The sequence below is a fragment of the Camelus dromedarius genome, chromosome 31 (genome assembly GCF_036321535.1).
Source record: "Camelus dromedarius isolate mCamDro1 chromosome 31, mCamDro1.pat, whole genome shotgun sequence".
NCBI classification, from domain to species: Eukaryota; Metazoa; Chordata; class Mammalia; order Artiodactyla; family Camelidae; genus Camelus; species Camelus dromedarius.
The window spans coordinates 19,020,333-19,048,211 of record NC_087466.1 but is presented as its reverse complement, the minus strand read 5'-3'; the positions used below and the strand labels follow the sequence as shown (position 1 = coordinate 19,048,211).

The 27,879-nt window shown below is 42.1% G+C and overlaps 1 protein-coding gene across 5 annotated transcripts in view; it reads left to right on the top strand.

Annotated features, from left to right (window-relative positions):
* The window catches only part of CLIP1 (CAP-Gly domain containing linker protein 1), a 112,167-nt gene that overhangs the window by 55,909 nt on the left and 28,379 nt on the right, over positions 1–27,879 (top strand). For 2 of the 5 annotated variants that reach the window (XM_031442600.2, XM_064481257.1), the window contains exons 9-19: positions 499–531; positions 3,593–3,697; positions 7,582–8,526; positions 10,199–10,315; positions 12,197–12,254; positions 12,800–12,883; positions 13,909–14,065; positions 15,565–15,730; positions 15,827–16,042; positions 21,955–22,071; positions 24,100–24,206. In XM_031442600.2, coding sequence (XP_031298460.1) covers positions 499–531; positions 3,593–3,697; positions 7,582–8,526; positions 10,199–10,315; positions 12,197–12,254; positions 12,800–12,883; positions 13,909–14,065; positions 15,565–15,730; positions 15,827–16,042; positions 21,955–22,071; positions 24,100–24,206 — 2,105 coding nt within the window. Of the gene's footprint in view, positions 1–498; positions 532–3,592; positions 3,698–7,581; positions 8,527–10,198; positions 10,316–12,196; positions 12,255–12,799; positions 12,884–13,908; positions 14,066–15,564; positions 15,731–15,826; positions 16,043–18,530; positions 20,799–21,954; positions 22,072–24,099; positions 24,207–27,879 lie in introns of all 5 variants that reach the window. The other 3 variants (XM_064481258.1, XM_031442602.2, XM_031442605.2) reach the window with 3 other exon arrangements.

The following is a 27,879-nucleotide window of genomic DNA, read 5'->3' as shown; positions in this document are numbered from 1 at the left end:
TACCATTATAATTTTAGAGTCTACTAACTGCCCACATCATACTTAAATTTCAAGAGCCCTTCCAAATAGGAACTCTGATTTCTTTGGAAATAAATGTGTCTTTGTGGCCAACAAAGAGCAAGGGAAGCATTTTCTGAGTTCCAGTTTTATGAGGCCCAGAATTTATTGGATCGTTAATAACTTAGTAGATGCCGTCCTCACTCATTTCACATGCAGTCCCGTTCCTTTAGTTGACTCCTGTGTTGTTCTCATCCATTTAAAAACACCCCAAAGTCTCATTAGAAGTTTCATATCATCATCTAATTCACGTGAAGTACAGCTTGTGGTGTTTTGAGGAGGGGCAGGTTAAAATATTTACATCAGCTCTAGGCTAGTATAGTCTGTCTGGTAAACTGACTTGTAATTAATCCAAGTTATTTTGAAACCCTAACCCGTATTGAAACTTTAGTTGAATCTCTCTTTTGTTGTTGTTTAATTTTTTTATTTTTTTACTGATAGCAAAAGAGCCAGATTTCTGAAGATCCTGAGAATGTAAGAGGGCACTTAACTGTGTGGATATTTCTCTTGTTAACAGATTGATTGCAGATTAAAATGCTTATTGATATACTCAAATACTAACTGCATAATCTGACCTTGAGACATTGTCCTTAATATTTCTGTGCATGGGGCTTTCAAAGCAGTTACATTTGAATTCTGAAGAAATTGTATGTAATGACTAAAGCTCTGTAAACCCACTTGTTTAATGCTTAGGCAAATGTTCTATAATTTCGGCAAAAAAAAAAAAAAAGAATTTTGTCAGGAGAATGAGCATGGCCCTTCACTTAATTCCTAGTGTCTTCTAGTTTTAATAGAATTATTCCAAAAGAGGTGATAGCTGACTGAAACATAAAACATATTCGGTGAAGTTGTTACAGACATTGTGGGGGAAAGTTTCCCCAAGCTGTCTAAATTTATTCCCATGAGAATAAAGGCATTGTGAGTCCAGGACTGCTTGCCTTTTGTGTAAACTCCCACTGCTGGCCAGTGACCGCCAGTGCAGCTGACAAGAAATTCAAACTTCAGTTCGTTGGAGCAGAATTTTCCCTAGTTTGTGAAACTAGAGGCAAGCATTCTTCAGTGAAGATACTGTGTGTTTTAAATTTATTACTCTTGAAGCGAGATTTCCCTAGTAGCAGTGCTGCTAGGCATGTAGGTGTTTTTTTTTCCCCCTTTCCTCCCTCTGATTAAGATCAAACATCCAAACACCCAATTCACATCCTACCAGAGTGGCCCCAGAAGCACGGCTTCTTGGTGCGCCCCGCCAGCCATGATGCCAATGGAAAGAACCTAAAAACTTCTTCCTTTGATTTACCACCGCAAGAGAGCGAAATTAAAACAGATAGTTTATCTTCCTGCCACCTCCTGGCAGCTGAAATAGACAACTCAAGACTGAACTTTTAAAAAGGCCTCCGTTCTGAAGGTTTCCTTTTTGTGAAGCTACTTCAGTGATCTGGGTCTCCTCTCTCCTTCCAGAACAGGCCCCCACTGCATCGGTGTCAGTCTGCATGGGACTCCCTCCTGCCTCTCTCCTGCGCTTCCTGCAGAGCCTTCGCTTTCCCTCTCAGTCCTCTGCCCCGGGACCCTCCTCTCGGGATGCGCTGTCCTTTTCTAAGAAAGGAGTAATTTTAAAAGGAGGGTTGTTTGTAACTGTTGAGTGTAATGTCTTTACTGCATCCCACGGCATGGAAGTGGATCGCTAGTGCCCTTGTGGACAGGTGACCGAGTCCCAGATCCTCGGTGTGCACTCCCACCAGTAAGGAGGCATCTGGGTGATGTCGGAATGGGGAGAAGATCGTGTTCAATGGATATTTGCTTTTTATCTGGGAGTGGTGCCCTTTTCACCCAGAGGACACTGAACTCAGTGTCGAGAGAAGAAAGGTTCTGTTGCCTCTTGCTTCTTCCTGCTAATTTTGGATTTCTGTTCTTGAGGCTGTGACCTCAGTCATGTAGATCTGGATGAGATTCTTTTCTTACAAAAGTAGGCAAATTGAACAACTTCTGTCTAAGGCACATATGGACCAAGGGGACTATCCAGACAATTAGGTTTTGAATTTTACTTCATTATTTTTGTTGAGTTTAAAGAGCTGAAGCAGGTGAAGAATTTTTTAAAAATTTTTATTTACTTTAAACATATTCCATCATGGTTTATACCTGGTTCACAAGTAAAATGACCCCTTGAATGCGCTGAAATCCTCAGGGTACCACTGCACTGAGTAAAGATGTTCATAATGTAAAACAGTCCACCTTCTACTTAAGCCCTGCACTAGTTTCTGTTACTTTAGAGTTTGTAGTCATTTCCTCATTGCCCGTAATTGTTCAGACTGATAGATCTCACCAGTTAGAGCCACAAAATATTTACATTTTAATACAAGTAACAACAGATTTTTATCAGTTGATTATGTTGATAGCCTCTCAGGTAGAAGAGGTGAGTGAGGAAAGAGGTACATTGAGACTAGATTATTTCAAATTGATTAAGATCGTACTGCATTTGTGCCTGTTAGAAAGAGGTCACCTGCTAGGTTTTCCATCAGATTACACCTAAGGAAGTAACATTGGAGAGTCTGAGGTTTTGAAACACGCTAGGATCTTAGTGGCTCTTTTTGCATGGAGTTGAAATTCATGTCTTTCTGTTGAGTCACCATTTCTTGCCTCCGAGCTGAGAAGAATGACTTCATCTTAGGATCAAGATTATGAGTCCCTGTTAGGTTCCAGCTAAACTTTTCTCCTGCTTTGAGCCTCAGGGATGGAGGCTGTCAAGCATAGTTATTACTGAATTTTGTCTTTTAAATCTGATCTCCCTCCTTTATTTTCTGGTGACAGACAATCTTTGGGAAATCTACCACTGGAAGGAAATTACAGCTTTAGTGGCTCCTCACCTGTCATATGTGACAGTGTTGCTAAGAATCTCAGACCCTCCTCACTCACCTCAGCAGAGGCCACTGGTGTGACTTCCTCAGCTCCCATTTCTAGGTTCCCTGCATTAGGTTTCATACTTGACCCTTGCTCAGGTCACGTTGTAAGCCAGAGTGCAAGGATCTGCTTTAGGGACTTACTGAACACTTAACAAGACTTACGATGTTATCTTTTCCATATTTAGATAAAAATGATGATCATTTTAAGGTCAATCTACTTTTTAAGTCACTGAGTCAGTTACATACACATTAATGTCAAGTAGCCATTGTGGGGAGGAGGGAAATGATAGTTTAGAGGATTATTAACGATTCTAATTTGTGCTGATAAACTTCACTTATCAATATAACTCATATTTGGCTGCATGCATCTGACACTTTTCATCTTGCCTCATGTGTGTTCCATTTTTTCTTTCTCAGTAGATTAGCTCATGTCTCCCACCCACCTCATCCTCTTGTCCATAGGATCATCCTCACTCCCAACCCCCTCATCTCAGTCCCGTCTCGTCCCCCTCCATCACCTTTTTTGTTCACCCTCTGGCGGAAGGGACTGGTGGCTCAGCCTGCATGCTGCGCTCTCTCCTCCTGTGCTGGCATGTCATGGTGGCACTGTTGTGTTTCTTCCTCTTCCTTTTTACTAACAGACGCAGACCAAACTGGAGCATGCCCGCATTAAGGAGCTTGAACAGAGCCTGCTCTTTGAAAAGACCAAAGCTGACAAACTCCAGAGGGAGTTAGAAGACACTAGGGTAATGGTTTTCACTATTTAATGAAGCAGACCCATGTTTGTGAATGGCGGACGCCACGGGTAACGGGCCTTGCAGTTGGCCTCAGCCTTGACCCAGTGGTTCGACCCAGGTTTGGTCCTGGTGCTGCTCAGGTGCTCGCGAGCGGAGGCTGATGGGCAGGCACAGGTGTTACATGGAACCTTTTGTCAAAGGCGAAGACTTGTTCCTTTGGTTAACTCAGCCACGGTCAAGGTCAGAAGCTCTGCGAACGTATAGACGGCCCGGGCGTCCACAGCTCCGTTTGAGGTTCTTGAGTTAATATCGTGAATACCTTTCCCTGGTTTGCCACCAGCAGTCAGTTGTCCTCTTGTTCTCCTATTTCTAGTTACTGGGTTTTCTGAATAATTTTTTGTTATTGTTTTTCTTTAGCTCTCGTTTTCTGCCTTCTTCCCTGGCCTGTTGGGGGAAGGGAACTGAAACATTGGCTCTTCCTAATGAATGAGAGTTAAGGACTTTCACCCCAGTTATCTTTTTTTCTTGGCACCTGATTTCCCTTTGCATTTCTGTTACCCAGAAGGTTAAAATCTCAGTGGTCAGGAGGGAGATGTGTGCTGGGAACAGAGTGGCTTCTTACAACCCCCAACTTACTGTGTTTGGCCCTCAGAGCCAGTGCGTTAGTCACGTTTCACTTACTTACATGTTAAAGCGCCCACACAATGCTTACTTCATGCCAGGAACTATTCCAAGCACTTTACAAGTATTAACTTACTCAGTCTCACCACAGCCCCAGGAGGGAGGTAGTAATACTGTTCCCATTTTACAGATGGGGACACTGAGGCACATAGAGGTCAAATAATAAGCCCAAGGTCACCCAGCTAGTAGAAATAGTGGGGCCAAGATTTATTTCTGGGTCATTTGACCCCAGAGTCTGTGCTCTTAACAGGATGGATTCTGTCTATTACGGAAGTAGTTTTGTGCTGAAAGATTTAAGTGAAAATGTATTTTGATATGTCCCTTTTAAATCATGAATTTGACTGTCAATGGCGAAGTGCCCAAATCCTTAACTTCAAAATTTCAAAAATTACTGTCTCTGATCAAATTTGATATCCTGATTTTTTTCTTTTGACTTATTATCATTTGTAGAAATCTCTCTTGTTGAGAAATCATTGACTGATCTAAAAAAATAGAAAATCAAGTGATTTTTCTTCTCTAAGTCGTAAGTTTTCATTTTTTTCAGAAGAAAGAAAATGTTCTCGGTCAACCTCAAAACTAAAGATGTCTCCTGTGTATTTGACAAGAAAAAAATCCTGGTAGTTTGCTGCCGTTTCTTTGTTACCGGAGAGCCAAAGACTTGATCTGGGAAATACAAGGGACTGATGAAAAGACTGAGCTGCTGTAGAGCGGCTGGCTGTTGAAGTCAGGATGTGGGGTTTTTTTGTTTGTTTTTAACTTCTGAACTCCTCTCCCATACAGCTTTATCAGCAAACAGTTTTGCTGTTTGTTTTGTTTTGCTTTCTGTGGATAAGAAGGCACCCATTCACAGCACGGTGTATTCACACACTTCACATTCAAGCTGTTACCTTTGCCGAGTCCCCTTTGACCCTCACCATTGGTTTGCCAAGTGGGAAACTAACCACCGACCCTTGAGTTTCCTGTCACCTGCACTCCTTCTTAGGAAGCGCTTCAGAATTCCTCCCAGCCAGGAAGCCTGGTTTATAAACAGCGTGCTTGGTGCTGTAGAGACGTTAGCAAGAATAAAAAATGATACCTGACTTCTGTGTCCTCAAACTAACAGGAAAGGCAGGCCCATTGATAGTTCCGCCTGAGGGCAGACTTTGGGAAATAAAAAACAGAAGTGCTGTGAAAATGCTACACAAAGTATAATCACACTGTTTATTATTTTCCCTTATTTTTAACTTGGCATTTCCTCAGTTTGGATGTTTTATTGTGACTAGTTAAGAACTAGTACCCTATTGGATTTAATTTATTTATGTTCTAGACCTTGTAGCAATGGGATTTATTAATGGTTTGTACTTTACTTTGTGGTAGCAACTCTTGGACTCCCCGCCCTCCCACCCCCCCACCCCCAGGAAAAACTGTGTAAATGAAGTGGCATCTTTGACCTGAAGGGTCTATAACCCTGAAGCACAACAGGGAGGCAGCTCTGAAATACTTAATGACTTGGTCATGCAGCATGGGGGCCCTGAGTGCCTTACTTTCCTGTTCTTTGTGGACACTTTATTCTGTGTCCGTCTCACAGTCTGTCAGTGGGCAGAGGGGAGGAAGGACACACACCCAGTACCTTCTGTCCCAGTAAAGGCTGTGAGGGGGAGGAGCCTTCAATCTAGAGGACTTTTGACCCATGGAGTTTGGGACTCCCTGGTGTTTTTACATCATTCATGTTCCCTTCTATTTCCCAGGTTCATCAGATAATTAATATTTATGCCTGAAGCTACCATTTCTCACATATTTTGTCTAGCAAACCAACTGCCTAACAGATAGAGGGAAGTAACTTCCTAGGGATAAAAGGACGCAGGTTAGGAGAGTGTTTTTCCTCATCCTGGGGTGTTTGTTTAAAAAAGAAAAAAAAGCAATTCCTCGGTACTACTTCAGAACTCAGATAGAATCAACATGTGGGGGTGGGGCAGGTAGCTGGGGCCTGCAGTGTAGACATAACATCCTGGGTGATTGGTGAGCCACTGGGTTAGGGGAGCCAGACGTGTACGTCAAGATGCTGAAAGAATTATAAAATCTTAAAGGGGAAGGAGCTCTGTATAGAATTCTTATGTGTTGTTGCAGGTAAGTAAGCATTCTTACTTTGTCCTTTTTGAAAAAGATTAGTAAGTTAGTTCTTCATTACCCACTTGAGGCTTTTATTCTATGGTTGTGGTGATATTCACTGAGACACAACAGGTATTTTTTACACATTTTATACCAGTGCTATCCAACACACATATAACATGAGCCACATGTATATAGTGAAAAATTTTTTCTGGTACCCATATTAACATTCTTTTCTAATAGGTAAAAAGAAGCAGGTGAAATTAATTTAATAATTTATTTTATTTAAGCCAATATATCCAAACTGTTACCATTTCATTATATAATCAATATAAGAAATTATTAACAAGGTATTTTATGTTCTCTTTTCCCCAAGTCTTCATTATGTATTATATAGTTGATGCTTACACCACATGTCACTTCAGATGAGCCACGTTTCAAGTGCTCATAGCTGTGTGTGGCTCATGGCTACTGTACTGGACAGCACGCTTTTCTGTAAGATCACCTCCATCTGATAGACAAGCGTTTATACATGTTGGGTGAAGTGGGATAGAAAAAACTAGCAAAAATAAGGATTCTTGGGGGCAGGGTATAGCTCAGGGGTAGAGCACATGCCTAGCATGAACAAGGTCCTGGGTTCGATTCCCAGTACCTCCATTAAAAATAAGTAAATAAATAAAAACCTAATTACCTCCCCCCAAAATAAAAAAAAGTTTTTTTTTAAATTTTAAAAATAAGGATTCTTTCTTCCAGAAGGCAGACAGATGAGAACTTTGAAAGTTCCTGTTTCTATTAAATTATGACCAGTCACTGGGCACCTCCCTGATTTAAGGTTCTTTAGAGGGAAAAGAGATTTTTTTTGGAGTGAGTTAACCTTATTATCAGTTTTATCTTCCTCTAGCATCTCAAAATGGTTGAAAGTTTGCCAAAGACAGTAGTTTTGAATTGGAGCTCCCAGAACTGGTCTTAAGACATTATCTCAGAGTTAGATTAACACACAGACGTTCCCGGTGGCTTGACTGCTGCCTGAGATGGGGTAGTTACTGAAGATCTTCAAGGTTAAAGAAAACCATCAGTGATTTGTTGTTTAAATGATCTCTTTTTCTTTGGACTGCTGATACTAGGTGGCCACGGTATCAGAAAAGTCACGCATAATGGAACTAGAAAAAGACCTCGCATTCAGAGTACAGGAAGTGGCAGAGCTGCGGAGAAGGCTGGAGTCCAGTAAGCCTGCTGGGGACGTTGATATGTCACTGTCCCTCTTACAAGAGATAAGCTCTTTGCAAGAAAAGTTAGAAGCCACCAATACTGACCACCAGAAGGAAATCACTTCTCTGAAAGAGTGCTTCGGAGCCCGGGAAGAAACACATCAGAAGGAGATAAAGGCTCTTCAGGCTGTCACAGAGAAGCTTTCCAAAGAGAACGAGTCCCTGAGAAACAAGCTTGATCACGCCAACAAGGAGAACTCGGATGTGATCGCTCTGTGGAAGTCCAAGCTGGAGACCGCCATCGCCTCCCACCAGCAGGCGATGGAGGAGCTGAAGGTGTCCTTCAGCAAGGGCGTCGGGACGGAGACGGCAGAATTTGCCGAGTTAAAAACCCAAATAGAGAAAATGAGACTAGATTACCAGCACGAAATTGAAAGTTTGCAGAATAAACAAGACTCGGAGCGGTCTGCTCACACTAAAGAGCTCGAAGCCCTAAGGGCTAAATTGATGAAAGTCATTAAAGAGAAAGAGAACAGTCTGGAAGCCATCAAATCGAAGCTGGACAAAGCAGAAGACCAGCATCTGGTAGAAATGGAAGACACCTTAAACAAACTGCAGGAAGCTGAGATAAAGGTAAAGGAGCTAGAGGTACTACAAGCCAAATGCAATGAACAAACCAAGGTTATTGATAATTTTACATCCCAGCTCAAGGCTGCCGAAGAAAAGCTCTTGGATCTTGATGTGCTTCGGAAAGCCAGTTCCGAAGGTAAATCGGAAATCGAGAAATTTAAACAGCAGCTTGAGGCGGCTGACAAACAGATTAAAAATTTAGAGATTGAAAGGAATGCTGAAAGTGGCAAGGTTTGTATCCACATCCTCCATCTTTTCTTTTCCATTTCTTATTCTTAGTTTGTATTGTGTGTTATTTCTCAAGTTGAGGTAATTCATCCTCCAAATTCCCTGACTTAGTTGAAACTGGTGCTAACAAATTTCCCAATTGAGTACAGTATCTTGAGAGCAACTTGAGTATGATTTCATCTGAGGAGATTAGAGAAAATAATGGCCCACCTATGTAAGTTCATTCTGGTTTCCTAGTATCTGAATACTTTATTACTTTATCTCTGGACTTTCTGTGATCTCCTCTTTAAGCTTGGTTCTGGTCTACAAACTCTTTTTTTTTTTTAAATCGAGAACTCCTCAAATGATGTTGTTAAGGTAAATGAATTGAGCTAGAAACTTGTCAGATCATCTCCTCCTTTCCCACCTACGGAGTTGCCTCGTCTGTAAAACAGAACGTGAACTCTGAGTGCACTTGCCTATCGTGAGTGAACCTGCTGTGATAAATATAACGTTCATAGCAAAATGAAGGTTAGGAGCCTGGAGCCCTTTGCAGTGCCATCCCCTTCTCATTGGAGTTTTTCCTCTGCCACAATGAGAACGTGATCTATTTCCTGCGCTTTTGAGGAAAGACTGGACAAGTGTGCTTTTGAACAAGGCATAGGAAATTATAAGAAACAGTTGCCAGCTACATTTCTTACTAACTAGCCTTGTTAAATGTCACCTTCATTTTTAAGGATTGTTCGAGGAATGAATACTCGTTCCCAGTCCTCCTGCCACTAGTTGAGGCGCTGGTACTGATGCTGAATATTCTGAGCTTTTTGCGGGAGAAGCTGCTCTATTGGCAAAGAAGGAAGGGTTGTGATGGTTAAATGGGGAGAGGTGAGGACAGACAAACAGCTAAAGTTGTAACGTAACATTAGTTGAAGATAACAAACTAATAACAGGACATTTTTCTCAAATCTCACTTGGATCCGAAATACTGATTGAAACACAAAAATTGAGGGGGAGGGCATAGCTCAAATGGTAGAGTGTGTGCTTAGCATGCACGAGGGCCTGGGTTCCATCCCCAGTACCTCCATTTAAAAAAAAAACTGATAATAAATAAGTAAATAGACCTAATGACCTTCCTCCCCCAAAATTAATGAGTAGAGAAAATGCAGCTCGTGATTGGTCCACTTTTTTACATCACAGCTTGAAAGCCAATTTCTGATGGCTGTTGTCTAGTGCATTTAAAAATTTTAATTTTTATTTTGAATGTTGAAATATCTAAAGGATATACAGAACTACAGAAAATGATACACAGTCCACAGGAATCACTAGTCCTATCTTCAAGTTTTTAAAGTCCAGAAAATGAAATTACTCAACTGTCTCATTTAGAAAGTAAGCATCTGCACTTTCTGCTTTAAATCATGCTGATAGTCTGAACTTAGGTATAGAAATATACTCTGTTTTCCCTATTTTAAAATGGCTATTGGACAGTTTTACCTGTAACTGATTGTGTGAAGTCACTGGCTTCTTAGAGTTTAAAAAAAAAATACCAAAATGACTTTTTATCCATGCCTTTATTTCTTTAAGTTTTGTTTGGTTATATTTGTTTCTCATACATTTTTTTTTATGTTTGTTTTATTTTTTTCTTTCTCATTCTTTTTTGTTTCCTTTTCATTGACTTGTGAACCATGTAACTGTATGGTAGGCTAGTAGCATCACCAAAGAGCTGCAGGGAAAAGAGCTAATGCTTAATAACCTTCAGGAAAACTTGAGTGAAGTCAGTCAAGTGAAAGAGGCTTTGGAAAAAGAGCTTCAGATCTTGGTGAGTACCTGCTGGGAATCTGAATCCCAGGCTTTGTGGCCATTTGTATTGTTCCTGTTTAAAAACGAAAATCTCTATAAAGAAGTGAGGCCCCTATTTCTTTTCTCTTGCAAAGTATTGATTTAAATTCCATGTATTACTGTTATTGGCTGATAAATAACTTGAGGGGAATTGGATCAAATCCAGACTAGCAGTAAAGGTAAGTATTACTTTTTCTTTCTTTCTTTCTTTTTCCTGTCCTTTGCCTCTGGTAATGCATTGCTTTGGCATGTTATTGACTGCTTAGTTCCACTAAACACAGGGACCTTCCAAGTTATACACCCAGCACATCAGGGTCCATTTATAGTGAGGTCTTGCCCTGTGCCTGACAGCAAGCCTGCAGCCTGGCCCGTCCGTACCCCCTCTTACTTAGCAGGGCAGGGTGCTGTCTAGCGAATTCACAGAGTTCTCTCTCACAGCTCAGTTTATCCCACCTCAGGAAATTACTTCTCCTTCCATATATATCCTCTTTCCTTAACCTCAAGTAGTAGGACTTTTTTTTTTTTTTCTCAACTGTTGTTCCTTCTGCCTTGCTTCCTCCGTCAAAAATACAAGCTTAGTCGTGGCCGATAACCATGTGCGGGAGCCAGTGATACCCACACGTCATGAGAAGGGAAAATCATAGGCTTATGGAGAAAACCAGATAACAGAGACATGTCTTAGATCCTCCACATTCCTTCCTGGTCTCCACTCACCGCATTTCTGTGCTCACAGCAGTGATGACTAAAAGCATTTTTTTCTTATTTAAGTGCCAATATTACAAATTTCTACTTCTTAAAATGTTAATTATGTAGCTCACTGTTCATTGTCTGAGTTACTGTCCACTATATGTAAATTTAAATCAATTAAAATGAAATAGAATATAAAATTCAGTTCTTCAGTTGCACTAGCCACATTTTAAGTGCTTAATAGCCATGTGTGGCTGGCAGCTGCCATATTGAACAGCACCGTATCTTTGTAGAGAGTTCTATTGGACAGTTTTGATATATAGTATTTCAGCTACATTTTGAGAAAAAGTTGGCCTGGAAATTACCGTTTTTCAATATGGTAGCCTTTAAGAAAATGTATTTTGAGTCTCACATAATTTCTCTGCCCTCCTCCCCAAACTTACTGAATGCCTTACTTTTTTTGTAAGTTAGAGTATTCTTCTGTGTCCTCTGAAGAGAAAGCATGCCGCCTGCAGTCCTGCTTTGGGAACACCACAGGTGGATAACCTGTGGACTTTGATGGATTTGTGCCTCGTGTGCCCATTTTTAAAATAAAACCTGAATTAGTTAGAAATACTCGTTTAAAAATTCTCTTGGTGTATCTAGCTCAAAGTTCGTCTCAGGAAAATCAGGAGAGTGATTTTATCCTGGCCCCCTGTCATGCTTAGATAGTATAGTAGCTGAGCAAGAGACTTTTCGGTTTTAAGTAGTGGACCAAATCCAGTTTCAAGATACTAAGTTCCAGTTATTCTTAGATGTAAAACATTTCAGAACTGCTCACTGCCTCAGGCAGATTTCTGAAGGGAAGTTCTGCTACTTGAGGGTAGCAACATGAAGAAAAAACATGCACGTGGCACCACACGTGTATACACACGCATATATTTATATAAGTATGCATGCTCATCACACGTGTGTGCAGATACATGTGCAGAGCCAGACATGCACACACATGTGCGGACCTCCTTCACTCGTGTGTATACGTGGACAGTATATGTATGGAAGTAATTGATGCTTGCATACTTTAAGCATAAGGTCGTTTTAATGAAATGAAACCAGCAACAGAAAGTAGATAATGTTGTACTTATTGAAACTTTTTATAATTTGAGATGTTTCTATTCCAATTCTCTTTCTTTAGAAAGAAAAGTTTGCTGATGCTTCAGAAGAGGCAGTCTCTGTTCAGAGAAGCGTGCAAGGTACGTCTTACTGAAGTGAGCAGCTCACTTTAGAGAATGTCGTGTTCTCAGACTGGAGCTGGCCTCTGGCGTTATGTAAGACAGATGCTGCCTGTGGTCTAATTTCACTCTCCTGAAAGTTTCCACACTGCCCAGTAGTGCTGGATTCCACTGGCTTCCTGAAGCCTCAGACTCCCATTAATTCTTCATTCTTTTGACTTAAAGCTTTTTCCATATTAAAATGTAAGTATACTTGGGAAAAGCATTATCTTACTTAAGCTTACGTCTTTGGTAGCTTTATTGAGTTTTAAGTGAAAGTAGGAAAGAGATTCCAGGAAAAGGGTTGCCTAGCGCCTCATCTGCAGATTTGGGGAGGCAAGAGAGAGCAGCTCACTTCCTTCCTTAGGTTCCCTGTACAGTGATCTGTTTGATCTGTAACGAGACTCTTTAGTGTTCCTGTGATCCCCAGTCTCAAGCATATGACTTGATTTGGTTGTAAGACAGCCAAGCTGTAGGTGGTTTGTTAACTGTGAAATATACTAAACTTTTAACTTTATCCCGAATAGAGACTGTAAATAAATTACACCAAAAAGAGGAACAGTTTAATGAGTTGTCTTCTGAATTGGAGAAGTTGAGAGAAAATTTAACAGGTAAGAAGACGTCTGGTTACTATAAACATTAAATATAGGAGGCTTCCTGGGATTTGCTATCCCTGTAGTACTTCACAGTAACATCTCTACTATTCAGGCATAAATTCTTCACTCGCTGTTGTGTTACGTTGTGGTAAAAGACTTGTTGGAGGTCTGTACGCGTCAGCAAATTCTCTCTGCCTTGTTTCCCTGCAAGTCAGCATCCATCACCTCTCACCACTCCCACTGCTACCCTTGATCCAAGCCAACCGTCATCTTTGATGTTTCTTTTTTTTAAATGGGGGATTATTAGGTTTTATTTATTTAATAGCGGTACCAGGAATTGAACCCAGGACCTCATGCATGCTAGGCACACACTTTACCCTCCTTTCTCCAAACCATCTTCTTTAATCTGAGCTACTGTAACAGCTGGTAACAGCCACTTCTGCTCTTGCCCTTCAGTCCATTCTCAGCACAGCAGCTGGAGTAATACTTCCAACATTAGGTCTGACCATGTTACTCAAGATGGCCCAGTGGCCCCCATCTCCCTCAGACTAAAAGCTGTGGTCCCTACCATCATCGGGGCCTGTTATCACTCTGATTTCATCCTGTACTCTTATCCCCTTGTTCTTTCCAGTAAAGCCATATCGGCTTCCTTGTTTACACTTGATTGTCAAGCATGTTCCTGCCTCAGGGCCTTTGCACTTGCCTGCATTCCTCTTCCCTCACTTCCCTCAGGATTATACTTAAACATCACCATCTCCAAGAGACTCTTATCAAGATTTTAACCTCCCCAACTCCTTCCTAGCTCCTTTCTCTGCTTGTATTTTTTTTTCCTCTTAGCACTTACCACTGTCTATTACATGATTTATTTTCCATGTTTATCTTGTTTATTGTCTGTCTGCTTTGCTAGAATATAATTTGCATGAGGGGAGGGGCTGCTGTATGCAAGTATTCCCAGAGCAAGGCTTGGCACACAGGATGTAATCAATGCATTTTTGTTAATTATAACACAACAGTGCAATTTTTTTTCTACATGTATTCAGATATGGAGGCAAAATTTAGAGAGAGAGATGAAAGAGAAGAGCAGTTGATAAAAGCAAAGGAAAAGTTGGAAAACGATATTGCAGAAATAATGAAAATGTCGGGAGATAATTCTTCTCAGCTGACAAAAATGAATGACGAATTACGTCTGAAAGAAAGGTAGGCGTGAACGTTAATAAGAGTGTGTGCTTTGGGTTAGGCTCTGAAGCAACGTCTGGATGGAGGGGATCTGAACTCTTCAGGATTGTTATGTGTTTTTTTTTTTTTAATTTTAAATTTTCTACAATTTTTAAAGGTGACTTTCTAGTTACAGTTACTGCAAAATATTGGCTGTATTCTCCATGTAGTCAGGATTGTTGTGTTTTAAAGTTGCCTGTCTCCCTTCCTTTCTCTTATTATCTCACTATATCCTTGAATGAACTATTTAACCTTCTAAAGAGAACAGTATTGTAGACTTTTTGGTGACTTGTTAAGAAAAGGTAGTGGTTTACCGATGGCAATAACACCTTTTACAGGCAGTTAAAAATGTTTTTAACCTATTTCAGTATAATAATAGGTAACATTTGTTATTAAGGGCTGACTGTGCGCCATGTGCTGTGCTAGCAGCTTTCTGTATTTTCTAGAGAATATTTTCTCATTCTCATAATAATCCTGTGAGGTTAGTGTATCATTGTTCCCATTTTAAAGGACAAGAAGTTGAGGCTGAATGAAGCTAAGCAGCTTGCCGGAGGTCTTGGATCTCGGCAGCCTGGTCCCGGAGCCTAGCTGCTCGTGGTCACTGCAGGGTACTTCCTCCGTGCGAAAGCTTCTTTTATCTCAATCTCCGTTTTTGTTTTTATTCTCAGGCTCTCGTTGCTTTCATTTTTTTTTTCCTTTTCACAGCTGCCATATAAAAAAATTGAATGTTTTATAAGGCAGAAACTTCTAGAGGACACATTAGCCCAGTTATTCTGATTCTGAAAGCGTTACTGCTCGGCCAAGTGGTGCTTGCACCCAGCCGTGCGCCCATGTGCAGTCCGGCGCCGGTGGGTGGTGGGCGCCTGAGCCTGGGGTGGGGAACTCAGGTCAGACTTGCTGTGAGGCAGGTGAGCTGCACAGGTGGCTGGGGCACAGAGCCTTTGAGACGCTCTACCTCTGTAGGTGTAAAATCCAGAGGTCCCCTCGAAGTTTCCCTCCTGTTCTCCGGTCCACTAGGTGGCCTGTTCTCCAGGTCATGGCATCATTTTCTGTACATCTTTATCTGACCCCATGGTTATCTTTAAGCTGGAACTTGGAATTATTTAATGTCATTTTTGTATCTTCTGATCTCAAGCCACACCAAACCGTGTCTTTGATAATCTAGTCTGCTAAAATTTTGAAACCTTTCTAAAGATTTATTTCCTCTGGTAGGTTTACTTTTCACTAACTTTTCCTTATTTCTCTCTTGACATAAAATAATAAACCTTGGCAATTACAGTAGTTGTTGTTACTCTAGGTAATGTATTTATAACCACCACTATTGTTAAAATTATTCTTCAGGAGAAGTCTTTTTTTTTTTTTGGCTTATTTCAGATGTTATTAATTACTCATAACATTTTAAATAGTATCTTTTAAAGTATAATTCTAGAATTTAAAGCACTCTTGAAACATCTGACATGTTGTCTTGAAACTTGTTCTAGGAATGTAGAGGAATTACAGCTAAAACTTACAAAGGCTAATGAAAATGCAAGTTTTCTGCAGAAAAGTATTGGGGAGGTAACTCTCAAGGCCGAACAGAGCCAGCAAGAAGCAGCTAAAAAGCATGAAGAAGAGAAGAAAGAACTCCTGAAAAAATTGTCGGACCTGGTAAGGAGAGGATCAGGGGGACCGTTTGCTGGCGGGGAGGTGAGGGGCAGGATGGTTGTGGCTTGGTGACCGACTCCTTGCTTGCGGTTCCTGCAGGAAAAGAAGGTGGAAGTGAGCCACAACCAGTGTCAAGATCTGAAAGCCAGGTATGAAGAAGCCAGTTCTGAGACAAAGGCCAAGCATGACGAAGTCCTGCAGAACCTCAAGAAGGTGCTGTTGGACACGGAGGAGCGGCTGAAGGCCGCGCAGGAGGAAAACAGCGCCTTGCTGCAGGAGGTGGAGGAGCTGAGAAAGCAAGCCGACAAAGCCAGAGTACGTCCTGTCCCGGGAGAAGCGCGTTGTGTCGCCGCTGGCATCGTGGCTGCGAGGATGCTTGGGGGGCAGCAGCAAACGGGATGGGTTAAGTTGGCCTTGGCAAACACTGACCTCCAGCGTGCATGGCGGGATGGTGAACGCTTTCCCGTGGCTTCCAGCACTTTGTCCCACCCGCTGTTCCTTCTCAGGCGGTGATGGCTGCAGGTCCTTCCTCTGGACGCACTGTGTAGCCACCACCCCCTGCGCTGCTCGCTCCCCAGCTGTCCCGGAGAGTCTCCTGTTGCTGGAGCTCTGCCTGCCTGCTTGCAAGAGACTCTTTGTTGTGGGAAAGCATGTTCCTCTAATCTTGGCCATCTTACTGCCACCTTGCACCAGGGATCGGAGAGGTGTCTTGCAGACAAGCAAGAGGCAGAGGCCAAGTGAAGCAAGCGGGCAGGGAATGGAGCCTGGTGGTAGGACCAGAGCGCTTTGAGGAAAGATGAGAAGGGAGAATGCTATAGAGGGCTTTTAATGTCCCCAGGAGGGCACTGGGAGGCTTATTAACAGGAAACTGTGAGAAAACATCCTACTGTTAAATAGAGTAGAACTTGATATACTGAATTTCATTTTATGGTGTCAGGATCTTATCAGTGTCCTAATATGTTTTTTGACTCCATTTGCTTAATGAAGTTCAACCCTCCAATTACTATTTAACTTGCTCAAAGAAAAACAAATACTTGTCTTTATATTTATTTATTTATTTATTGGCGGTGGGGGTAGGTAATTAGGCTTATCTATTTTTAGAGGAGGTACTGGGGATTGAACCCAGGACCTCGTGCATGCTAAGCACGCACTCTACCGCTTGATCTATACCCTCCCCGCCTCCTGTCTTTATTTTTAATGTGTCAGAGAAATGTTTCTGTATATAGGAGCTTAGTAGAAAGAAAGTATGAAAGTGCATACGTAGCCCTTGAAATAGATACCATTTAAAGCTCGTTAATTAAGTGGGGCACGACATAGTGTATGTCGTGTAAGATGCCTCCTAAATTTTTGACTCTTCTGGCTGACAAGGCTTTCTCTTTTCCCTATGAAATATCTCCAGTTTTTACATTTTACCCTGGATATAATTTCCAGACTTTTTGTCTTTGTGGTTCCCTTTATCTGGACAGACCCCAGTTTTTTAGTGTTTCCCTTAAAATGTTACAGCCTGACCAAACCACAGCGTTCTAGTAGTTTGTGTAAGGTCTCATTAATTTTGTTTGTTGGGTTTTTTTGTTTGTTTGTTTGTTTGTTTACAGGGGTCATTTGGTTAAAATGCCAGGATTGTTCTCCCTCTAAATTTGTCTGGTTATATGATTTCTGTGGATTTCAATGTTTGTCAACAACAGTGGCTCACAAACTCTTTTGAGAATCTGATGAAACATTAAGATGTTTTTCCAGGAGTGTTTGTAGCTGCACTCAACAGTTTTATATGAAATTTCAGGAGGTTCATGGAGCCTACAGTGCTTCTGTGTTCCCTAGTTTAAGATCCAGTGAGTCCAGTACAGTAGCCACCAGCCACATGTGGCCATTTAAATTTAAATCGGTTAAACATTAGTACAATTATAAATTCATCTTCTCAGTCGCACTCACCACACTGCAAGTGCTCACTAGCCACACGTGGTTGGTGGTACCATAATGGATGGTGCTGATAAAGTGTATTTTCATCACTGCAGAAAGTTCTGGGAAGTGCTAGTAGAGACACTGTGGTCAAATTGTTTTATAAACCAGTACATTTTTTAAAAACCTATTTATTTTAGTCACCAAAGCCTAGCAAATTAGTCTATTTTTAATAAGTTACATGTAATATTGGGACTAAATCAGTTTCAGGCCAGGTCATTTAGTAAATAAGCTTCTGTGGTTAATTTGAAAAGCAACGGTTTGTTTTCCCTCACCCTTCCTCCCCTTTTTTGGTTAAAATATACTCACTTTTTGTAGTCCTTTGGATTTTTTTCAATTTGATTTTTTTTTTAATTTCATTTTTTAAAATGGAGTTACTGGGGATTGAACCCAGGACCTTGTGCATGCTAAGCATGCACTCTACCACTGAGCTAGACCCTACCCCATTCCTGGATTGTGTTTTAAAAAATCCCTCTATTAAATCCTTTCAGTGATAAAAATAATTGGATAATTGGAATGGCAAAAAAGAATCTTAGGCCCCGATGTCAAGATCAAGCTACTGTTTTTATCTTCTAGGTAGTTATCAGTAATATTTCAAAAGTTGTTTCAAAGAGAAAATAAACTAATAGATATGTCAGCACTCTGCGAAGCTAGACTTGCTTTGCATTTCCCTTTTATGGGCTCTGTTCATCTGGTTTCTTTCCCTTATTATCCAGATAGTTTCTGTGACATTTATTGTAAAAATGTTTTAAACTTTAATGATTTAGGTTACATTAAGTTATCTGGGCTTGCATTTGTCTGCTTGATTTCATTTTGTTTCCATTCTTTCCTCTTTTTGTTTCTGTAGTCGCTAACTTATTTATTAACCTCAGCCAAAAAGGAAATTGAACTAATGTCAGAAGAGCTGAGGGGTCTGAAATCAGAGAAGCAGCTTCTTGCACAGGAGGGAAATGCTTTAAAGTTAGAAAAAGGTTCACTTTTGTCAAAGCTTGTAGAGGTGGAGGCCAAAATAACTTTACTTCAGGAAGACCAACAGAAACTGTGGTCAGTAAATGAAACTCTTAATTTAGAAAAGGAGAAAGTCTTAGAAGAAAAGCAAGATGCCAAAAAGCTTTATCAGCAGGAACAGCTCGATAAAGCAGCTTTGGCTGTTGAGAGAGAAAAATTACTTAGCGAGGTCAACATTGCACAGGAAGAACTCTTGAAGATAAACATGGAAAATGACTCCCTGCAAGCTTCCAAAGCAAGCTTGCAGGCACTCATAGAGGAACTCCAGTTCAGCAAGGATATTCTGACTGCTGAGTCTAAGAAGAGTCAGGAAGAAAAAGATCACCTGGAGGACCATATCAAGAAGCTTGTTACCGAAAACCTTGCCTTGGCTAAAGATAAAGATGAAATTATTCAGAAGCTTCAGAGCTCTTATGAGGAGCTAGTCAAAGATCAGAAAACCTTGATGCAGGAGATTGAGGACCTCACAACTGAGAAAAAGTCAGCTTTAGAGAAACAGTCAGCTCTTGATAACACTTGTGTAGCCTTACGGGTGGAAAGAGACCGGCTTCTTCAAAACAGCAAAGATCTGCAGTTTGAGAAGGACATGCTGCTTCAAGATCAGGACAAACTGAATGCCAGCCTGGAGGCCGCCCTCCAGGTCAAACATCTGCTCAGCACGGAAGCCCACGAGCTCCGTGCACAGCTGGATGAGGCCAGCAAAGCTCTGAGGAAGGCCGAGCTGGAGACAATGCAGCTTCAGGCCACAAACACAAGCCTCACAAAGCTGCTGGAAGAAATTAAGACCAGTCGGGAGATCACAGACTCCGAGTGCATCCAGCTTTTGCACGAAAAAGAAACTTTGGCCTCGTCTGAGAGAAGGCTCTTGGCGGAAAATGAAGAACTTCTGAGTGAGAATAGGCTCATCACTGAAAAGCTCAACAAGTGCACGGAAGAGGCTGCCCACGTGGAGACGAGCCTGAGTGAGAAGATCACTTTCCTAACTTCTGAGAAGGAGGTGGCTTGTCAGAAAATCGTTAAGCTCAAAAAGCAGCACGATAGTCTCTTGAGGGAAAAATCTGTACTGGAAATGCAAAATGGGGATTTACTTGCAGGAAGGGAGAATTCCATCAAAGCCATAGGAGACCTTAAAAAGAAATATGATCAGGAGTCTGCAAACAGAAGAATCATCGTGCACGAGAAGATGAAACTGCTCAGTAATCTTGATGCTCTGAAGAAAGAGCTTCAGGAGAGAAAGAAGGAAAACCAAGAGCTCACAGCCACCAAGTGTGATCTCTCTTTGATGCTGAAAGAGGCTCAGAATGCCAAAAAGATCCTAGAAAAACAACACACTAACGTATTGCAGGCCAAGGAGAGTTTGAATGCTGAACTGAAGGCTTGCTGTTCTGAAAAGAACATCTTGCTGAGGGATGGGTTGAACCTGCAGGAAGAGTGTCAGAAGCTGAACGAGGAGGTGCACACAGTGCAGCAGTCCCTCATCCTGGAGAAAGAAGCCAGAGCACAGGACAGAGAGTCGTCCTTGTATGAAAGCAACAAACTCCACGGGCAAATGGTGCTCCTGGAGCAGGAGGTGGAACAGCTCAGAGTGTGCATGAAGGAGCTCCAGTCTGAAAACTTTGTGCTCATCCAAGACAAGACCAAATCAGAGGAAAAAGTGGCGGAGATCATTAAGGAAAAGGAACTCTTGAGTGCAGAGACGGCTCAGCTTGCTGCCAACATAGAGGCTCTGAAGAGCGACTTTGCCACCTTGTCCAAGTCCAAGTTGGAGCTGCAGGAGCTGCACAGCTACCTCACCAAGATCCTGGATGACCTGCGGCTGAACCACGAGGTGACCCTGGCCGAGCGAGCCAAGGTGGTGCAGGACAACAAGAACCTCCTGGCCGAGAAAAGAGAGATGATGCTGAGAAAGGACGAGCTCCTGAAGGAGAAGGAGAAGCTGGCCGAGAGCTACTTCATCCTTCAGAAAGAGATTAGCCAGCTGGCCAAAACCAACAGCCATATCTCAGCCAATCTCCTAGAGTCTCAGAATGAAAACCGTATTTTGAGGAAAGACAAGAGCAAGCTCACTCTTAAAATTAGGGAGCTCGAGACGCTGCAGTCATTTACGGTAAAGGGGGAGGTTCGAGTCCGGAGCACCTCGACTAACACTGTGCACTAACCCTGTAGTGGCCGAGGGATGTGTCTTCATTCCCACAGAAGGAACCCCACCCCGTGTAGTCACTTGCGTAGATGTTGCAGGCTGTTTGGTTACCACCTGAAAAAGGCAGCTCTTTACTAAATGTCTAATTGTAGTCTCTCTCTCCATTAGGAAAAAATTGCAAACTGTGAATAAAAACGATGTTATTTTTTTTTTTAATTGAGGGAGAAATTTTTGTGACAGAGGGCAACTGTGGTTCTCAAAGGTTTAAGAAAAGTGGTAAAATGGGCACGTTTTGAAACATAGTATTCTCTTTGCGGCCTTCAGCTGCTTCATTGTGTCTGTTCATTTGCCGCTGAAAGAGTCCAGGGAGGTCTCCGCCGCTGGCAACCGGGGGCGCAGGCCGAGTTCCCGTCAGCTTAGAGGCCGCGTGAAATTGTAAGCAAGTGCCTAAAAAGACGTTAATTCACTTTCACGGTTTTTTCCAAAACTTTATCAGCTAAGGATTTTTTTTCATATGCGTATTATCTTTTTTATTCACAGCCATGCTTTTGTTCATAACCTGCAGCTTTTCATAGACTTTGCCATTCGTTGCTTCGCATTAAACACTTGAGACTTGCACTGTATTTGCCCAAATTTTATTTTTATTTGAAAAATTCTCAACCTAAATTCCGAGTGATCTCAGAAGCCCCGAATTTGAAATGAGGAAGAATAGTTTTTAAACATACAACAGTAAATATGAGTAAGGGAAAAATTCGACCACACAAAAATTTTACTCTTTCTTGTCACTCAAACATAAGTGAGAATGGTGAACACTAGTCACTGTAAGTTGAAACTTGGGAGATGTAGGCTTAGAGGGGTCTGAAAATACACAGATTGTGTATTACAATTGGCTTGTTGAAGAATGGCACTGGGGGTCTGTGACTTTGTTCTGGTTTGGAGTCAAGACCTTTGATGTGCTGGTCTGTCTGTCTGGCCGCAGGTTGGTGACTGGCCCACCCTCTCTGTGTGCTTCCTTTAACCACACAGACCCTGAGCCCTGCTGGGCAGCTCGGCCTGAGCGTCAGTCACCTCACCGGCTCGGCGAGGGGTGCCTTTGTTTCTCACAGTGCTTTCTTGTATTTAGGCTGCTCAAACAGCAGAGGATGCCATGCAGATAATGGAACAGATGACCAAAGAGAAGACCGAAACTCTGGCCTCCTTGGAGGATTCCAAGCAAACAAATGAAAAACTGCAGAATGAAGTAATCAGATTTAAGTGGCTTTTTGTACAAAGGACAGCTTATCGACTTCATGGAATGTTTGGTCACTAACTCAGGATTATTTGGTTTTTGAAGTGTGGCCTTCCACAGGTTTGATCGATGTTAGTGGAGTGGAATGTACACCAGGACCGTGATAATGTTAAATAAAGTGTACTACTCCACTGCTTACTTAGTAGGGTCAACCTTTAAAGAATGAGGAGGAATCCCTAATAGCGTGGCTTTTCTATGATAATTTTTCAGTGATAGAATTAATGAGAAGAGGTACTGATCACATTCTCTAGCTTTTATATTTTTTTATCCTAAATTAACGTAATTTTTTCCTCAACTATCTCCCAACTTTGAGCTACTGAACTCCATTCCTCAACCCTGAGTTTGACATAGGCCTTCTCTTGGCCTAATTCAGTACTGTTTCCCTTTAGAGTCATTTTGAATCAGTCACTTCTGGGTTTCAGACAAATTTGTGGCATCAGGATAATTTTGATTCTGTCCAAAAGTAGCATTTCTCATTCTTGCACCCTTCTTTGACGTCCCCCTCCCCCTCCCAACTCATACCAACCCTTTCTTTCTTTGGAAAGCTGTTATGTAAACCCCGAGCAGATTGCTTCGCCAAAATAGTTACGTGAAGTTCTGCAGAACTTCAGATGCTTTTTAAAGTGATAGGTAAGACATTAAGGAATTAAAGCAAGGGAAGGCAGCCACACTGAGTGGCTACTGTAAACATCAAGCCTTCTCATTGTGGGAGGTCAAAGATTGAAATCCATAAAGACGTGAATGTTTTGAGATAATTATAGGGTAAATAAAACTTGACACAGAAGGGAGTGCATTTATGGAATTGATTGTCCTAAGAGAAGAAGACAAGCTGAAACCATAAAAGCATTAAAAAACCATAGATGATAATCAAAATTAGAAACTAAAGTAAACGAGAAAATTTTGGATAATGTCTCTAACCTTTGACGATAGATTCGGCCTTTGAAGGGAGAAAGGTGGGCTTCCATGACATGCCCCTTGGTGTCCCATCTATCACAGTGGGTCCAGAAAACAAGACTGGGTGAATCATTTTTTGGACCCACTGTGATATTTGGGGATTTTTTTGTTCCATGAATCTGGAATGCTAGAGGGCATTAAAGGAAGATGGTGGTGTTAAAACTAACAGGACACTCTCTAGGACTCCTGACTTGGGAGCGTGTGACGTGGCAGAAGTATCTTTGGCCATAGGGGATAACTGCACAAGTCCTCGGAAGCCAGCGCCGCCCGAGGAGCCCACCCTGGGTGGTGGATCCCCCATAACGAGCTCCCCACCTGGGAGCACCTAGAGCTCCAGCCGCCTGCCAGAGCCTGTGGTTGGTCGTGTCCCCACTCCTTCCAGCAGCGTGTCTGGCCCTGTGCTGGCTGCGTCCCCCACAGGCAGGTGATGGGACTGACTGTGAGCGAGTGCTTTTCAGTCTCACCACATGACTTTTTCCTTTTCAGGCTGAAATTCAGATGAATAACTAAATCTTTTCCCATACACAAATATTCCAATAATTTTTGTAATGAGGGCTATGTAAGAGTGGTACAGCACTGAAAAATATCATTTCCTAAATCACAAATCTGTGGGGAACAAGAGGGGTTTGTTTTCATTACAGAGTTAATCCTTGTGGATAGCATGCCTTTGCAGTTTCTTTCTTTTTTTAAAGATGGATCATACATACATCTCAAATTCAGTGATAAATATTGAGAACTGTACCCAAGGTGAAGAAAAAAAGTTTGCTTTAATTTACATGGCAGTTTAGTTTGACATTTTGGCCTGCTGTACAGGAAATGTCTGACTAAATGTAAGGGGGAGGTTGCAGCTTATAATAGACCTGATCATTTGTAATCTCTTCACCCAGGTGACCCTCTTATTTTTTTTTGCAAGTGACTAATTTCACCTACCTTTCTAATGTACGTTTTCATGAATGATTTGTCTATCCAGTCATGTCATTGGAAAATGAAATAATTTCATCAAGTTTTTTTCTCTTGGTCTTTAAGTTGGATACACTTAAAGAAAACAACTTGAAAAATGTGGAAGAGCTGAACAAATCAAAAGAACTTCTGACTGTAGAGAATCAAAAAATGGAAGAATTCAGGAAAGAAATGTAAGTTTACCTCCTTTGAGAGAAATTGTGGGAACATATTTAAAATTGCAAAAGTGAGAACAGTGCTAATTATTTTAAAGGTGCTTGGCAGATACATGAAGTCAAGCTTAATAGTCACCCTCCTGCCCCGCAAAGGCTGTTGCAAACCTGAGAAGTCGGAACTGTAGCTCAATTACAGGATCAAAATGAAATGTGCGCTGGCTCATGAGTTAGGACATTTTGGAATCCAAACGTGACTTCTTAAAGCCTTACGAAAATACAAGTAGAATCAGTTTTTTAAAGTCGTGTGTTCCCGTGGTAGCTAATCTCAACGTTAAGAAACATTAGACCCTCTGTTCGTAAATCCCTCAAAACCCTCTAGGGAAAAAGCACGTACTTTCAAGATTATCAATAATCTTGATTTTAAGAGTGATCAAGTCTTCCGACATAAAATTAAATGAGCAGAATTTTGGAAGACCCTTCTTCCTCATCAAGGTTTACCCGTCAGTCTGCTACCCAGATTTCAGGCAGATAGGCTGCCCACATTTCCTTTGTCAAGACAGCCTTTCAAATTTGGTTCTTACAATTATTGCAGATGGTCATTTATCTGGCATTTTCAATGAGAGTCACAGAGTAGATTTCATTTTGCTTCTCTGTTCTGAGAACTCCACTGTATCATCTATGTGTGAACCTAAAAATGTAAAGCCAGTTGATCTGGTGAACATTTGAGTATGTCCTTTGCCTTAGGTATAGTTAAACTGGGAAAGGTACAAAGGTGGATTACACGGAGGCCCTACCCTTCAGGGATTTGTATTATTTATTTCCAGGTTTGATCAAACAGATGAGCTTCAAATACAAAAGCATCAGTTCCAAGCTGCTATTCCCAAGTCTCTATCCCTAGTTCTGTTTGTTGATCAGGCTTGGATTAAATTAGTGTATATTATGTCTAGTTCTTCTGACAGTTCTTAAAATCCTCCTAGAAGTAAACATCTGAGCTGCTCATCTGAGGAGATGGACAGCTCACAAGGTGGACGATGGGTCCTTTCCTCGGTCTTAGTGATACTTCCCTGGGTGACATTCAGACAGCTCCCAGCAGCTGCACTTACACAGACGTACACGTTTACAGTTGTGGTGGTGGCCACCAAGAGAGGCTGAAATCTCCTAGTCTGTCAAAGCCAAATCACACAAAGAGAAGTCAGATCAATTCGGAGAGGGTGGGTTCAGCTGTAGTGTAGGGTCCGCCCGCCCTTTGACACAGTAGTTGTGCTAACCTGGAGTGTTCGGAGCAGCACGTTGACTTGGGTTCGTTTGTGTCACACAGGCAGCTGGTGAGGGAGGATCTGAGCGGCAGGAGAAGAGTCCCTTACCAGCCTCCCTCTGCCAGAGTCCCTCCTCTGGGCTCTCTGGGCCGTGCTAGGTGATGGAGGGGCAGGGCCAGAGGGACCAAGCCGAGGGCTCGTGGGAGTCAGAGAACACTCCTCTTTCCTGCACCACTTCCTAGGAGTCTCTTGTAATGGGCATGACCTTGGTCTGCTGTGTAATCCTCACCCAATCTTTCTGTCGTGTCGCCTACCCCCAGATGGCATGGGGTGGTTTCATCTCTACCAAGAGAGAAGCTGTTCTTGTGCACCCTTCTTTGATGATCCCACTGAATAATAAACGCTTAGCCTCATGCCTATGGGCACAAGGGATCGGGAGCAAAAGCGCAGGCCACGCTGCTGGCCCTCTGACCCGGGCCTGCCTCCTCCCTCGTGCTGCCTCCCAGAGCTCCAACCCCTGTGGGCAGTGGTCCAGGCAAGGAGGACCCAGACCACAGGGCAGACAGAGCCTGGGCTGCTTTTGACTGTCAGCCTTTTCTCTGGCCCGCCAGACCCAAGAGCATCCCGTCCTGTGCCGGTAACTCAGCACAACGTGGCCGCCATTCTTAGCAGGAGGGAGGGGCAGTGGGAGACACAGCGGTGACGTCGTGGGAAACTGCTGGAGGGAGGTGTGAGGTGTAGGCTGCCCCCAGTGACTCACTGTCCCCTGCCCTAGACTTGGCCACATTTCAGGGACCATCTGATAGAAATGTGCTCCATAATGAGAACAGTGCTTCTCAAAATAAAAATGAAGAAAAGCAGTCATTCCTACTGTTCCTTAGTCTTGTTCCCCGGTGCTCGAAGCTGGAGAGTGCACAGCTGTTGGTTTCTCTGCGGCTCAGCGCATATCCGGGATCTTCACGTCCTCTAGAGCTTTTGGGGTGTTCCTCTTCACCCGGCAGGCAAACTGCAGTTCCTGAAGGAAAAGAGACCCACCTCCTATAGAATCTTATCCTGGGCCCTGGACACCCAGCACTTGTAACTAAATGTTCCTTTTCCGCTATGCTATTTACTGAACTGGTTTTAGGAAAACTCTTGATTTTGGTTAGCCAGCTCCTATTTTTAGTTGGAGAGAGAGAATAAGATGTTTTTTCTCTGGTGTGTAATTTTGAATCTCAGGGAAAATGATACAAGCCATTTAATTTTTGCCTTTAATTACTCACCTGGCACAGTAATAAATCTGGAATATATTTAGCAAGGTAATTAATGGGTTTACGATGGATTCCTAAGTAGAATGTTTGCAAGTCGGTATTAGCAATGTTTATTTTGCCTCTCAGTTTTAAAACTGTGACAGTCTTCTGTTGCAAGACACCTTATTATGTAGAAAGAAACGCAGCTTAAAAAATTGTGAGAAATGTATTTGTAGGTGTTTTCAGGATGACTCCTTTGAGTATGTCCAGCAGTTAAGCTGTCAGAGCCCGCTCCCTCTGTGACGTGTATGTATCCACTCTGGTCTGAAGGAAGGTGGAAAGGTGTCTCACATCAGAGTCGCCGCTGAGCTCTGTGTGCCAGTGTTAACTCTGGTTCTCTTGGGTCTGCAGCTTCTTTGTGTTGGGGCATATCTTTTCACTTCCCTGAGCTTCAGTTTTGTCATCTTTAAAATACAGACGACAACATTAGCCTCCTCGGGCTTTGAAGATTAAATGAGAACATGTACCTGAAAGCGTTCTGTAGGTTTTAAAACACTGAACAAATACCATTTTTTTAAATCTTCGGGCATCTTGCTGTTTCCTTGACTCCCTGTTTTAATTTTCCTGACTATGGGTTCTTTAAACCAAGGATTTAAAAAAAACTTTAAAGGATGAAAATCTTTGAGAGAGAAAGAACAGTATCACAAAACTCTCACTGACTAACCATTAATGCTGAGCCCAAATAGCCCCTGATAAGCCAGTGACCACCTGGGACTAAAAGTTTTGGCTTATGATGATTCTATCATAAGTAAAGTCTTCTGATTTGTCAAGAACTGATGGACTTTGGCCAGAAGATGAACCTTAACCTGTACAGTGTGTGTGTATATGTTTTGAACCATAATTAAAACCAAACCTCTCAGCTTTGGAATGACTAATTACCTGAGGCTAAAATTCCTTCTCTGGTTTTCTTCACTTGCTAAATAAACATCTCTGCAAAACGCCAAATTTAATGTGCTAAGAGAACTTTTGTGTAGATACATTTCCCCGTATCTTCATGAGGTCAGCTCTGTAGGTATGTAATAGGTGCATGGAGAATTCAAAATCGAGAAAACTGAAGACGCCAAGCACTGCCACCCATTAGACAATTGAAATTAAAAATAGATGTGTTCATGCATCAGCAGATGGTTCAAACCCAGATGACTTGAT